At 36.0% G+C, this 15,560-nt stretch overlaps 1 protein-coding gene across 11 annotated transcripts in view; it reads left to right on the plus strand.

The window, feature by feature from the left end:
* Positions 1 to 15,293, plus strand: part of LOC105328589 (serine-rich adhesin for platelets) — a 32,183-nt gene extending 16,890 nt beyond the window's left edge. For 5 of the 11 annotated variants that reach the window (XM_066078437.1, XM_066078432.1, XM_066078438.1 and 2 more), the window contains 2 exons: positions 6,987 to 8,494; positions 11,100 to 15,293. In XM_066078437.1, coding sequence (XP_065934509.1) covers positions 6,987 to 8,494; positions 11,100 to 11,495 — 1,904 coding nt within the window. In that variant the 3' untranslated portion in view covers positions 11,496 to 15,293. Of the gene's footprint in view, positions 1 to 169; positions 258 to 1,167; positions 1,381 to 2,745; positions 2,891 to 2,938; positions 3,228 to 6,682; positions 6,841 to 6,986; positions 8,495 to 11,099 lie in introns of those variants that run through there. The other 6 variants (XM_066078433.1, XM_066078434.1, XM_066078435.1 and 3 more) reach the window with 6 other exon arrangements.
* The last annotated feature ends 267 nt before the right edge of the window (positions 15,294 to 15,560 follow it).

Raw genomic sequence — 15,560 nt, forward strand, 5'->3', positions numbered from 1 at the left:
ATTTTTCGGATTCACCCTTCTTGGCCATTAAAACCTGGCTCCTGCCTCGATGAATATTGCCTGGTGCAGATGGCCAGCCATTGGTAGTTGTGCTGTGTTCATTTCCCCTCTGCTCACTTCTGATGGTGCTGATCCAGGTTTAGCTTCCTGTTAAGAGGCAGACATGTTGGTGCACTGAGCCAAAATGATGATCCAGTGCTGCACCAATGAAATTGATCTGCCGGATCATTGGAAGTATTCGCAACATCAGCAGTTAGGTAGTTTATTGGTTATTACCTTTTCATGTGTTGTAGTTGGTTGTTCAGATTATAAAACATTAAGTCACTGCTATTAACTTCAGAATTATCAAGTCCACATTAACATTCTTAATGTGTTTTGTCCCCAGGCCCATAGGACCCTGCCTTCATTTAACGAGATCAGGTCAAGGTCATTTGAAGCTAATTTTACGGCTGTGGATTCTGTGTGTGTCCATTGTGTGTGTACTTTGATAAGTAATTTGGTCCTATAGATTTCTGTGCTTTAATTGCTGATTTGTTACTTGTTACTGATGGTGAGAGTCAGATAGGTACTTTAAACAGGAGAAGCTCTTTGTTAAAGCTACAGAATTAATAAGGCAGTCACAAATAATTGATCATGTCCTGTGACTTGTTGAATTTCTGGAACAAAAATATTGTATCCATTATCAAAGTGTTTCTTATCAGTGTAACAATGAGTTGCCATTGTTGCTATGAGAAAAAAAGGTATTGACCGCCAAAAGAACTGAAAACAAATACAAGTTGAAGTGAGAGACCATAGGGGTCAAATAATGAAGGCAGTAATTGTAACAGGTTTTTTTTCTCCTTTTTTTTTTTTAATATTTTTTTTTGGTGGCTGGTGTGGTAATTGCAACAGAGATCATAGATCCAGATAAAGGAACAAGAACTTGTTGTGCTCCTGTGAAACGGATTCCTTGTCTTTGTGCATGCCTCTTTAATCACCGGGTGTTATCTGATATTTTGTCGAATCACGATTCTGAATTATAAACTGACCCGAGAGTGGTGTAAAGTCTTGCTACCTGGTCTGTTTGTTTTTGTTAGGAACAAACACCTGAGATAGGTTTAAATTCTTTGCCGAAAAAATTCAATACACATTGAAGCATAGACATTAAAAACGTTACCACCCCCAGGGGCGAAGAAAAGAGAGACCTGTGTTGACCTTGTTTTTGATGAGTCACAGTACACAGATAGCCCTGAGTGCTCTTACTATCAACCGGTACAACTCGTGGTAGTAAAAAAAATAGATTCTTAGAAAGCAGGGCTCGATCACTCTTGGAATGGGACTTCTTTGTGTGGGGTCTACCAGTACTTATACTTTGTCACAAAATGGTCAATTATAGAGCAGGTATGAGAATAAGTCTCTCTCTTTCTCTGTCTCTGTCTGTCTCTCTCTGTCTCTCTCTCTCTCTGACTGCAAAATATTATCACCGGGTCATGTAAACTCCAGGTTGCAATTTTCATCTACTTTATCTTGCATGACTTTAGTGGCCTTCAACACAGATAGTTTTGTACAGGTAGTGTGTTATTTGTTTAATATCAAGGTAGAATTATTTGTATATCTGCTGGGTAAACACGCCATCTTCCCAGGTCAGATATGTATCACTTTCATAATAATTTTCATTCACATTTCCACCTTTTGTTGGGGATGAAATACGTGTTCATCCTTGGCTGTGTTAATGACAACAAATTAATGGCCGCACTTCTCACCCTGTGGTTGACATCTTGTGACATGAGCAGGGCCCACACTTGAAAATGTCCATCTGTGTAATTGAAGTTACACTTATTACCAGCATTTGATCCGGAAATAGTCAAATCTTGCACCACAATGAGTCAAGTAGTACATGTATTCACGGTTATTATCTTTGTTGATGGATGGTTTGTTGAAGCTGTGTTTTCTGTCCAAAAGTTAATAGATGGTGCATAAAGCCAATAGATTGTAGGCTTCTAGTTAAGAAGAAATTATGCATTAAAGTTTCAGTAGCCTAGACTGCAATATCTCTTAAATCAGTGTGCAGTGCATGACTATGGACTTTACAGGTTTGACTTCTGAGGCTTCGAGTGCAGTGGTTATGTATTGCTGTGAAATAATTAGCTATATAGGATAATTAACAAGTACTCAACTTTATTGATGTAGATAAAGGACTCTAAAAGTGTGTGATGTAATCAGATCAGTTTTTGCAACTTAGTACTTAGAAGTCGGTGATTCTCTGACGTTGGTTTATTTTTATCAAAACCATTTATAGCAGTGTGAAAACCAAAAATATATATGATTATGACATTTTATATACCGGTAGTTGTGTACTAAAAGTAACTTACAATCCATGGATGTTATGTCATGAAATCAGAATATAAAAATGCACCCCCCCCCCAAAAAAAAAAAAAACAAAAACAAAAACAAACAACAAACATACCTACACATAAAACCCCCAAAAAGATAAAAGTTGTCAGAATTACTCTTATAAAGTAAAAGATATTCTTATACTATTTATATGTTTCAATGAACTGTTGTGTAAAAATTAAAAAAAACACATGTTTATTGATGTTAAGCTGCTCCTCTTAAGATTTGAAGCTTAAAAAATATGGTTGATCTAATCGGCTCCTGGTTATGTATAAGTTCCTACATAAAATCAATATTACACATGTAATACACCTGGTCACATGTTGCATTAGTATGTGACTTATATACCTGTGTGCTTTGTGGGTCCCTGATTCATGACATTGTTTGAATGAGGCTCGCCAGAGAGTGATTTCATATGTGGACATGGGGAGGACCTGTATGGTGGCCAAACTGGAGTCTACATTTTATATATACACAGATTCGGTTGACAGGCATGATGGATGGGTCGCCCTGTAGAGTACGTAGTGAACTTTGTCAATGAATATACTTATCGCTGAAACAGGACGAAAAAACGCTTCAGTGCACATGCTTGGCAAAGTACACCAAAGAATTTCATAGTTTGCCCAAATACTATCAGCAGATAAAAAGGTTAAATCTCCTGCTACCTAAAGAATTTCTGTTGTTCGTAGGGCTTTTTTTTCTTCTTGCATTCACAAAGGATTAGAGGCACAAATATAGCACAGATGAGATTTCTTTCCTTAAATGTGCAAGTTGAGCACAATGGATAAAACTTATTTGTGCTGTGTGAGAGCAGATTTATAAATAACCTTCATTTCCTCACCAATTTACAGGAGGTAAGCAAGTTTATTGTCATTTCGTCTTTCGTCGTTACGTACGTCTTATACTTGTCTTACAAGATTTAATTTCGCAAGGCAACAAAAAATATTCTGTTTGGAATGTTGGAAACATTGCTTTGTATTAGGTTTACACTGGTCATCACTGATTGAAGATTTTGGTACATACAATCATAAGGTGTACAAGTTTGTTCATGGAGAGTGTAGTTCAATCTTCTTGTCGTGGGTGGCAGCATTTTATGAGCATTTGAGAGGTGGAAATTTCTTATTCTAAAGGCCATAGATAATATTATTTTTCTGGTTATTTTGACTTAATTGTGGGCTCAATGATATACATTTTAATATTAAGTATATATGAATAAAATTTATCCTTGAAATAGATTTTTCCAAATCATTTTTTGGGGCAAATCTTTTTTTTTTTAAGTATCAAGATTAGCAGTTCACATTTGTGTTTTAATGTGTGTTAAAAGAAGTAATAAATCAATTTAGAATACATATTCCTGGTATGTTTTTAATAAATTTATTTTGGGGGATGACTATATGTTTGCATGTAATGTGGGGGGGGGGGGGGGGGGGGATGATACTGGCTGACTAGCTCAAATTTGTCAAAAACTTTTTTTTATTGTTGTAACTTAACAGATTTACTGAAGTTTCAGTACAAAATGTACATTAATAAATGAGTCAATTACTGCCAAGCATTTCTGGCGGACTGTAATTTATGTAACTATAACATCATCCTATTTTAAGAAAGTCACCTGACTTGAGAGATGTACATGCCAATTAATGGTAGCGTACAACGGTGTTTCTGTAATCAACATTTTTTCTGGTCTTGACAGTTATTGATCCCTCTGTGAGCAAGTCTTGCTTCAGTGTGTATAATGGTGATGCGTATTAACACAGATACACTGCATGGTTAGACCAGATTTCATTCCACCTTACCCCAACAGGCATATCAAGGTGCAGGGTTCGTGGAATTTCTATGTACCAATGTTACTTTGGGTTATGAAGTCTGAGGGCACATGTACATGTTGTGTTATTTTTTTTCAACAAAAACTAATGCTCAGTGGCATCTGTAAACACCTTTAATGAGTTTGCATTTACATGTGTAATATTGTGTATCATATTGTAAGCTAATTATTAGATTGACTGATGATATTTCTGATGATCATTTGTTTTCACACTCAACAATAGCAGTCAACAATACAAACTGTAGCAGAGCTGTCGATATTGTTGTCATATGTAACAGGGGTTTATTATTGATAAACAACGAGGAAAGTCAAGTGATTGTCAAAAACATTCAGCCTTCTCATATATTGTTTACTTCACCTACACTCCTATATTACATGTAGTATGAAATAGGCCGTACACTGATGTAAATGTACGTCTATTTTCAGGCTATGTAGGGTATCGATGAAGTTATAGAAGTCCGATACATATTTATATCTATAGGAGACCGATAATAATGATTTTCATGACAGATAACAACTCTTTCACCTAAAAATATATGTACAGCATTCCAGAACTGATTTTATCCACTAATGTACCATATGTTAAAAAAAAAGTTAAAGTACTGGTACATATATCGCACAAATATATACATGCAGTCTTTGATTTCATTTTCTTGTCAAGATTTCGGGAGGAGTCTGGTTACAGTTCAAGTGCATGCTTTTATTTCTGTCACTGAAGTTGATAGGCAACAAATTTAATCACTGTTCTAAATCTACACAGTATGCAATGTGTATATACCCAGTGGAGTGGCTTTCTCTGCCATCATACTAGAGATTTAACAGATTTACATGTAGAATGCAGATACACATGTAAATAATGATCCTGAATGCATGTGGATTCAAGTTTTGTAAAAAAAAAAAAAATTCTTTAACTATAAACTCTGGCTCCACCGTCACCAAAATTTTCAAATCCCTCAACTCATTCCTCAACTCAAATCCTTTAAAGAAAAGTGCATAAATTTGAGGTCAAACCTCAGATTTGAGGCTGAGTATTGACTTGAGGAAAGTTGGTGGCGGCGGGGCCTGGACTTTCTTAATTAGAAAAATGAAGTTAACGCCAGCCAAAAATCTCTAAGAAATTTGATTTAATATTAATCAGAATTTTCAAATTACCAAAACCAACTGCATTCTCAGGAAATCATAGGTTTAGCCTCAATTGATTCACATTATTCACGCCTTTTCTGAGTATATACACACCCAGATAAGCAATCAGAAGGAAAAAAAAATATAACAGCCATTTGATTTTGTGATATGTGACTCCTTTTAACAAACCTTGGCCTTCCTTTACATAATTCTTGAAAGCTCATTTGATAAGCTGTTATAAACGATTGCTAGACAATATATCAGAATTTGTATGCTCATATTTTTGGGATCAGACTGTACATCTATATTGTGCATTATGTGCCATTGAGACGTACTGTAGAATACGAAGCTATGAATTCTAAGTAAAATCCCCAAGAGGTAACAAATTTAGTGGTGTTATTGATAGGCAATTATTGCTCCTGGCTACCAATATGTTAGAATATTGGCCATGAAAGTTGATAGGAATTGAATTTAGGTGCATGATAAATGGTGATTTGGAAAAAGAGAAGCCAATATTGCTGAGTGGGTGTTATCAAAATAAAAAAGTATTAAAAACCCGTTATACAGGAATATCCTGGGTCATGTGACTAACTGCACTCTGTGTGCCCCGATTCTTCCCAGACGTCAAAAGACCAGAGAAGTGTTTGTCTGGAGCTGTAAATGCATGAAAAGGAATGGTAGAGTTCACACATTGGAGAGTAATTGCACAATTTGATGGAAATTGCCACCGCATATGAGAGCAAGGATTGGGTCAATTTTTACTGTGTGCCTCTGTCAATGTCAGAAATCAATGATGGATGATGTTTGGGTATGGTCATCTAATATTGATTATGTTTTGTGGTCAACGATGGGTACCCTTAGAGCCTGCCAGTCTAAATTCACACCAATCAATACACATAAAGAGCTGATTTTGATCATAACGTGACTTACACATTTGTTTAATATTGTATTTTCCAGCCTGGCGTTGTGTCAATTTAGGATCTATAATCCCTTTGTTGTTTCATTCATTCAGCTCTTGTTGAATGGATTGATCCAGAAGACTTTTAAATTCCTAAAGGAATTGTGTATGTCTGCATATACATATTTATACATGTGAACTGAATGGGGGGAATTATTGAATGTTCTACTTTGTTTTAAATGTCCTGTTGTTATTGTAGTTCTATATATATACTACTACTACATGTAGTATCACTGTAAATAGTTGCGTTATACTGGCCCTGATAACATGCATACATTGTGTCGTGTACACTATGAAATGTTTATTCATGCACATATTTTCTCTTCCTATCTACATGTCGTCCGGAAGTATGAACAGTGTCGGGTTCATGTACATACAGTATATATATATAATCCCTGTTATGAAAGATTAACACTATATGTAGTTTACAGTTCTCTAAATAATCTCAGTATCATTAGTAAGCTAAAGTGCAGTGTGGTGATTATGCAAATCAATACTCTGTTGTACAAATTGCACAACTGACTGAGATTTTGTGAGCAAGACCCATAAGGAATCAATTGGAATGGTGACGTACATTACATAGCCTTTATCAGTAAATTGGATCTGATTTTTAAAAAATGGGGTTTATGTATACAGTTGTTTAGGAGGAAAACGCCGAGTATAGATTTATTTGTAGATACAAATCCAATTTTTGTTCCTTTTTATTTTCAGAATCAGAAGATGTGAAATCAGCGTCCGCTAATTTGATATCTGCTGTACAACATGGCCTCCCTGCAACCACAAAGTCTGTGCATCACAAGACACTTTGTCAGCTGCTGACTCAAAGTATTCACACCGCAAGTGATAAGCAGCCACTGAATGAAGGGGAGACCACCAAAGCTCATACAGAGGAAAACAATAATGTGGCTCTGGACCTGAAAAATGACAGTAGTGAACGAATGAATAAGAATAACAATGGGTTCAGTAGAATGACTGGAAGTGCTCCTCATAGTAGCAGTGAAAATATTAATTGGCTTACCGATGGCTCTAACAATCAATCTTCCCCACCGAGGCCTTCCGAAGGTATGCTAAGTAATGTCACCAACATAGGAAGTGAATCGGTCTCAACAACCATGTTAGCATCAGCAGCCTCACCCAGTGGTATGTCAGGGGTCTTCCGCCCGCCTTTGAATGATGCTGCCTCTAGACTCCTTACACACGGAAACAGCCAGTACCCTAATCTGTATTCAGCTGGGGGTAGTGCTGCCAGTTCAATATCTCCGTACTCTCTGCAAGGACATAGTCCATCTGCAGTGCAAGGATCCCATTTACAAAATCTGGCACATTATAATACATTTTATCAGCATCCATACAACTTGCAGAGATCTGGTATTCTGTCTGGACCTTACCCACAAATTGAGTCTTACTCTGCTGTGTTACAAAGTATGGGCACTGTTGTGCAACAGACCTCCCACACCCCAATTCCACGCAATACCTACGGTCCGGTGACACAGTATTCTGGGCTAAGCAGCTCACACCAGCGCTCAATGTCAGCGTCAGTGTCCTCTAGTCCTGACCCTCACCACAATCAAGCTGAGATCAGTCTCGCTGACATGAAGAGAGAAAAGCTACAAGAGGAACACGAATTGTTGTCTCGTCTGAAGGATGAGCGCGCTCAAAGTCTTTCATCTATTGAATTTTCTGGAGGAAAATCTGTATCATTTAAGGACCCACCTCGTCGGGAATCTCACCGTGAGGCCAGCTACAAAGTGCCTAGTGGAAAAGAGGGCAGTCTGAAACACCGGATTCTGACTCGCCCCTCTGACAGTGCAATACAGAGTTCTCACATAGACTCACGGTTCTCCACGTACACAGCGGAAGAACCTGCCCTCAAACGATCAAAAAATAATCATGGAGGGATGTCTACCAAACATTCCGCGGACGAGGGGCCCAGTGGGCATTCCATGATGCCTCAGTCCTCCATGCGACAGAGCCCATCCTCTGCCCAGGGCTCGGGTGCACACTTACATTATCCCCCCCATTTCATGAAAGGATCAATTATACAGCTTAGCAATGGTGAATTAAAACGAGTGGAGGACTTGCAAACAGAGGATTTTGTACAGAGTGCAGAAATCAGCAATGATCTCAAAATAGATTCCAGTACTGTGGTGAAAATTGAATTCAATCCTGACCACAGCACAGCTATTCTCGGTTTTGTGGTAGGCGAGCACAAAGTGCAGGTAGGCAGCAAGCAACCTCCATATTTACTCCTTTTTTTTTATTGGTACTTTATGATTTAGAATAAAGATTGTGCAGTTGCTATCGTTTGATCTTTGCAAAACCTGATCTCTTTGTAAGATTTATGAATCATAGATATGAATTTGTGTTAGAAATAATAAATCAGAATCGATCCAGCTATATATGCTATAGACTTTAATTATTTCAGGGGAGTATATTATAACTTGTATTTCTGCCTCTGTTTTCCCATGAAATCTTATGAAATGTTAAGTACAGACTGTAAAGAAAATACTGCATAAAAATCCATGATTGATAATTATGATTAAACTACATGTATGTTATTGATACATAACAAAAATAATGACCTAAATAGCATGAAATGTAAAACAAAATAGTGTGTAGAAAAGGACATTCACTACATGCAGATAATTTACGATGTATTCACCTATTAAAGTTCTTAGCAAGATACTGGTATTGCAGCACAAGTGATATTACAATACAGATGTCAATTGGGAATTTCCAAATCAATCTTACCTTTTAAGATTAGGTTCCCTGGGGCGTGCAACTGTCTGTGTAAACAAATCGGCTCTATTGTTCTTAAGAAGAGGGAAAAACCAAAACAAAAAAATTTAGAATTGTAAGTTATGTAATAATTTACCTTGGTACAAATCAGGCTTTGGGCTTGCATCTTTGACCAAGGGAGTTAATTCACATTCTTTGAACCCTGATGCCCTTTCCTTGTCCCAGGGAAGAGTTTTGGTTTTTGGAGGGGTATAATTATGTTGAGCAAAATTCATGTAATGTGAACTGAATTCGTAGAATTTTTCAAAATGCTATTTATATTTCCTGTTACTTTGTATGGTTACAAAAGAATAGATGAGAAATAATTTGATTGATAAATAAGTTTGATAATTAAAGTAAGAGTTACAGAAGTTAACAATATACACATGTATGTGAGTAATGCATAAATTCATTAAATTTGTTTACAAAATGCACATATTTATATTATTATCATACACAGAGTATGGTAGGATGTTGTGTCGTACATATTTATAGAACAGCAAGTACTGATATTTTCCACGAATCGTCAATCTGCTGAGGATAGCTCAAAGTCATTAAGTTGAATTTTTATTTTTTTTATTTATCAAAACTTGGAGGGGTTTGTTTAGATTTTTGTTAAAGGTAAATTAAAAAATACAAACTTTTGAAGTTAGTATTATGATTCTTTTCATCTCATCAAAGAAATATGACTTCTAAACAACAAAAGTTAAATTAATCTCTCGCAGAATTTTAAGCCAAGGGATTCAAAGCTAGCAATTTAAATGCTTCACATGATTAATTCATCAATATTACTTTTTTTTAAACAAAGAAATATTTATAGAATTATTTTCAAGGTCCTCCTGAAGCTAGTCTAAAGGTTGCACTGTGAAATATTCATAGAAAAAGATAGGAAATTCAGTAGTCTAGTTATTTTTGACTTGATGGGTTATTGTGAACTATCAACAGACTGAATAATTAAACCCCTCTCCTACACACTACTGGGACCCTGATAGAGACATTAGCCAATATGCAATATGAAGCAAAGCCATTTTCAAGGGGGACCAATCACACTGAATGCGAAATGTCCAACATACTGGGGGACAAATTCAAAATTGCAACTTAACTTGTACATGTATGAGGAGAATTAGGTCATGAACAAGCATTTCCTCCCAGGCACGGAGACTTGCCACCATAGCTTTTTGACAGACAAGCATTGTCAATCAATTCTCCCAATTTGTCCCTATTGATCAGAAAATTGTCAACGTATTGACAATGCAGTGGTGCACTCCCACGCGACCATTAATAATTCTCCCGCTGTTTGTCACGTTACGAGACATGGAATGAGGGGGCAGAAATATCCGTTTACCCATCAATATTGCTCTTACATGGTTCAATATAAATAAAACATAAACATTGTCTGTGTTATAGACCTACAATTCAAAAATACAACCTTTTCATTTCAATGTAATATAAGAGTCGGTTCTAGCTAAATCAATTCTGCAATTATCTCTCCCTAATATTGCACAGACACATTAATTAAATCTGAAATTTTAATGGAATCAAAACATGTTCAGGCACCAAGCCAATCCATTTTATAGTAAGATCACTTTGTATATCTTAGTAAAATAAAAATCAAATCATGCAGTGCATGTTGTTTATGTGGGTTACATGTAAAGGAGTGCATGGTTTAAAATTGAGATATAAAACCTTTTGTGGAATTATTATTAATTTGGACCTCACTCTATGGTTTAACCAGAACTAAATATCTTACTATTTGTCTAGAAGAATTTGACTCATAATTAAATAAAAACCATGATAAACATTGACTACTTGTAGCCTATTATTGGTAGGTGAATAATAATATTTTTTTCTTATGGCATATCAAGAATGAGTTTGATATTAACCTTATGTATATGTGGTAATTAACACCTCAGCATCATCCACGTACTACTCTCGTCTCTCTCTATTTGTAGCTATTTTAGAAGTGTACATTTGATGACGACAGCAGCTGATTCATACTTAGATATATTTTTCCAGGTGTTAATTATTGAATGATTCTACTTTAAGGTGACAGTGGAGGCCACGTTGGAGCATCCATTCTTTGTCTTTGGACAGGGTTGGTCCTCATGCGAACCCGAGCGTAGCCTTCACCGCTATGGTCTGGACTGCCAGAGGCTGAGTGTGGGGGATGTTTGCATCTCGCTGACACACAAAGACGTGCAGGAGAGGGCCGCGGAGATCTCCCTACAGCAGCAGGAGCTGTCAAAGGACTCCCCTCTCAGGGCGTCCGCTCTCAGAAATTCCACCTCCTCCCTCAGCCCCGCCCACAAGGGGACGTCGCCCGGTGACGTCGAGGGGCGATCCCGGAAGCACCACCTCTCGTCCTTGTCCAGTCACCATGTCGATTCTCAGAAAGACAATGTAGAAGTGAAGCGGGAGAGCCCCCACTATAGTGTCACCTGATGTACCCCCCGGGAGAGCCCCCACTATAGTGTCACCTGATGTACCCCCCTCCAGAGAGCCCCCACTATAGTGTCACCTGATGTACCCCCCTCCAGACTCAAAGCTATCAATATCTGTGTTGTTATGTTGTTACACAGAAAAAAAAACAGATCAGCTCCACCCTTCCTTGTTTTATTAGACTCTTGATATTGTTGTCTGAGTTTAAAACAACAACTTTAGAGATGAGGGTACATTTTTTTGTACATGTATATTTCCATCTATCTGTAATGACATAGTGTTCCTGCTTGGTTTAGTTTTAAATGTGTTCCCTGCCTTTTGATTGGTTGACACGGTTACACTGTAGCAATGAGGCCTCAATTAAATTGCTGTTTTAGTGCAATTGTTTTAAGTCCCAGCACTATAATAAGTATGATGATAGAATTTGTTTTTCCTTCAAAAAGTGCTATTAGATGTTTTCAAATGCTTGTTAGTTTAGAGAAATACCCTGCATTCTCATGCAGTACACTGTTCTAGTAACTTGCTCATTAATGATGTATATAATGAAGGCATATATAACCAACCTAGGGGTAGGCTTATCAACAAGCCACAATAGGAAAACATGTCAGCTTCTGGTTATTTTTATCCTCATTTATTTTAAGAATACCAAAATGAAGAGATCTGTTGGAAGCTAATTATCTTAGAGCCCATTGAACATAAAATTTGTGTTTGTTGAACAAACTATCCATATTGTAATTCCTCGATTTCAAATTTTTAGAACTATACTGTATATTTTTGCCCCCTGACCGGGAGTTGACAAATTTTTATGATGTCATCAGTATTTTTAGAGTGCTTTGTTATATATAGTCTATGATTCATTGAATTATTTTTAAAATGACATTTACTGTACTTCACTGTGAAGAACCCTTTATGGATTTTGTTATAGACTGTCTATTTCTTGTTATTACATGTTGTTTCATGGAAAATTGATTGTGATAATTTTAGATTATTTTTATCTTAGATAACGCACAATACAATTACAAGTTTATTAATTCTAAGAAAAAAAGCAATGAATGTTGTAACAGTGTGTTTGAATGGGTAAGGAAAACAGTTTTTGATTTATAAAACAGAATGAAATTTTTGGTTTTTATGAATTGTTGTTTGATCAAACGAGTTTTTTCTCTAAAATGCCAATGTACAGATAACATATCTTCTTCTTTTTTTAACTTTTATCTTGAAAATGCACTTTTTTGTCTGAAGTATTAGAAACGCACAGCATAACTACAGTGTTGAAACATGTCAGGAATTTTTTTCCTATGAAAAATGGCGATATCAAGAAGTAGAAAAACAACAATGTTAGAATGATCTCCAGCTTATTGAACAATTTTTTATTTTTAAGAAAAATAATATATGGGTGGTTTTCCAAGTCCATTCCACATTGAAAGGGAATGCTTTCATAAGCATGCAGATTTGAAGGAAATGTGGTCTGTAATTCAAGCCATTATTCTTATCCAGCTAATAAGAAACAAAAAAATTTGTAGTGAAACCCTATATGGTTGTTGTTGTAACATCCATCACATACTATGAGCAATTATCAAACTATTTCTACAATACAGGAACTAAGAATCGGTCAAAGTGTGTCAAATTACACTTTATTATGCAATATTCTCTCTTTTAAACCTAAAGAAGACCCTTGATAGGAAAACGCATTAGAATAGGTGTACATTGAACCACTGAGACATTTCTGGGTTAATATATTACATGTGCAAAGGGCAACAACTCCAATGAACGAGCATCAGATATGTTTACACGTTGTTTTGTTGTTGCATTATTGTTGGGGGTGGGATGTGTGACTTGGCCCCTTAAGCAAATTAATACATGGTCATAGTCAGATGGAATGTTAAAACATTTGTACAATTCTACTCAAGTTCTTGTAGATCTCAGTTTTTTTTTATATTGGCAATATCTTCTGAAGCAATTCCTGAGCAATTGATTCTTAAAATTTCATCTCTGCACGAAGTACGCAGTTAGTGCCTTACTCTGTCACAAAGGGACTGGAAAGAGTAAAGCTTCAATACTGAGATTCTCATTTTATTGTTATGTGAGGAAACATTGTATGGGTTATGAGAAAAATGCCATGAATATATACCTCGAAATTCAGAAATTACTTTTAAAAGCTATGAAACATTGTAGGCAGGACATTTCCTCTTGTTCTTAAATACACAAATTCATTGGGAGAGACAGTACTTGTAAGCATTAATTTCTGTTTCTCAAAAAAGGCAGAATTAGCAGGTAAAAATTCAAGTACCCACTTCAGAAGTCACCATATTCAAAGTGCACTGATATTGTTAGGAAACATGACTCGGTAAAGAAAGATGAGATAAATGATAGGCAATGTTATCGAATTGATAAGGAAACTTTAGTCAGGAGTTTGATGAAATTTGTGTATTTTTCATTTGACTTTTAACATTTGACAACACATTTAGGATATCTCTCTTGAAAGACACACTAACATTAGTTTACTCCCCAGATACAAACCTAGAATTTTAACTGTCATAAAATTGTTCTCCACTTCATCTATTGTGCGACAAGGAAATATGATATAGCTCAGGGATTCTGGAGATGGAAGGTTCACACCGAGTGTCCCGATTTGTGATAAGAGGAAGGTCAAGGCCGGCAGCTAGATCTGGAGGAACTACTACATCACAACTTCGCACAATCTCTGCATTTACCCAGTGCCTTTCATGTTGTCCACATAGCACATTTTGTTGTACCATCTTCAGGCATCTTTGTAACATTTTACTAACATGACAGTCAAAAAAAAGTTTTGGGTGAAATTGTCATTGGAATAGCCATGTTATGTTTGGACACGTGATAATGTCTTTGTAAGTGAAAGTGTTTTTCACTTTTTCCTTGCAATGTTTTTTTTTTCGATGTTGTCCATGCACACATAATTTTGACGAGAGTCAAGTTATGTAACAAACCCAGTGAATTGTGTTACATTTATGTTAAAAATCGGTGACTGCAGATAACTGCCACACTATATAGGAGAATAATTCAATCATCATACATTTTCACACATACATGTAGCTATTCAAAAAGGTCTTTTTTTTAAATAATTGTTTATCATAGCAGATAAAAATGGAGAAAATGGACAACAATTGTCAGTTGGTACTTGTACAAACAGTTTGAGTGGCATTGAAAAACCATCATTTTTCCACTTCTTGTATAGCAAACCTCTGTAATCAAATCATGCTAGACTCAGGTCAAAAATGAAAAGAACTGTTTCATACATGAGACACTGGCCCATTCTCCACTGAATATACATTTCATATTCCATCAGTGATCATATATAGCAGTATTTGTTCATCATCAAGTGCTTGAAACCCTTCAATATTTTCACCTTGTACATATCCCTTGGAATCTGTTCAAGGTACATGTTCATTATGATTGAGATACCCATGTTTCTGATGGTTGGTACACTTGTATGTGTTGTGTTGAGACACCAATCGTACAAGAGAACGACAGAAATCTCAACATGTGACTATATCTTGCTTGTTGTTAATTTTTGTCGGAATTTTTTCTCTGCATTCTCTGTTTATCCTACATGCTGAGAAAATCATTTCTGTTATTATGATGTTATCTATGATGTTATTTTGTTAGTTGTGCTTAATTAGATGTGAACTAGTTTTGTATAAATTGACACAAAATGTTATTAAAAAATTAATTCAATATACAGTCTCAAAGTGCTCCAGTTTTATAAAATCTGTTAAAACAAAATGAATAAAAGCCATTCTAAAATAAAGTATTTATCAAATTGCCTTTTCTTTTGTTTTGAAACATAATAAACAGGGAAGGAGTACACACAAGTTGTACATATGGGTTACCCTAGCCCACCATCACACCGGTTGTCACCCCAGCATACTTCACGTTTGTATTCATCACATAATGGATAATTAAGAAAAAATGCAAATTACATACAGTTGTAGATAAATTTGGTGACAGAAGTTTGAAAATATATATTTAAGAAATAAGGAATCATTCTTTGAGTATTATGAGGTGATAATTTGGGATGGGGCATGATCAAAT

This window comes from Magallana gigas, chromosome 3 (assembly GCF_963853765.1).
Source record: "Magallana gigas chromosome 3, xbMagGiga1.1, whole genome shotgun sequence".
Taxonomy (NCBI): Eukaryota; Metazoa; Mollusca; class Bivalvia; order Ostreida; family Ostreidae; genus Magallana; species Magallana gigas.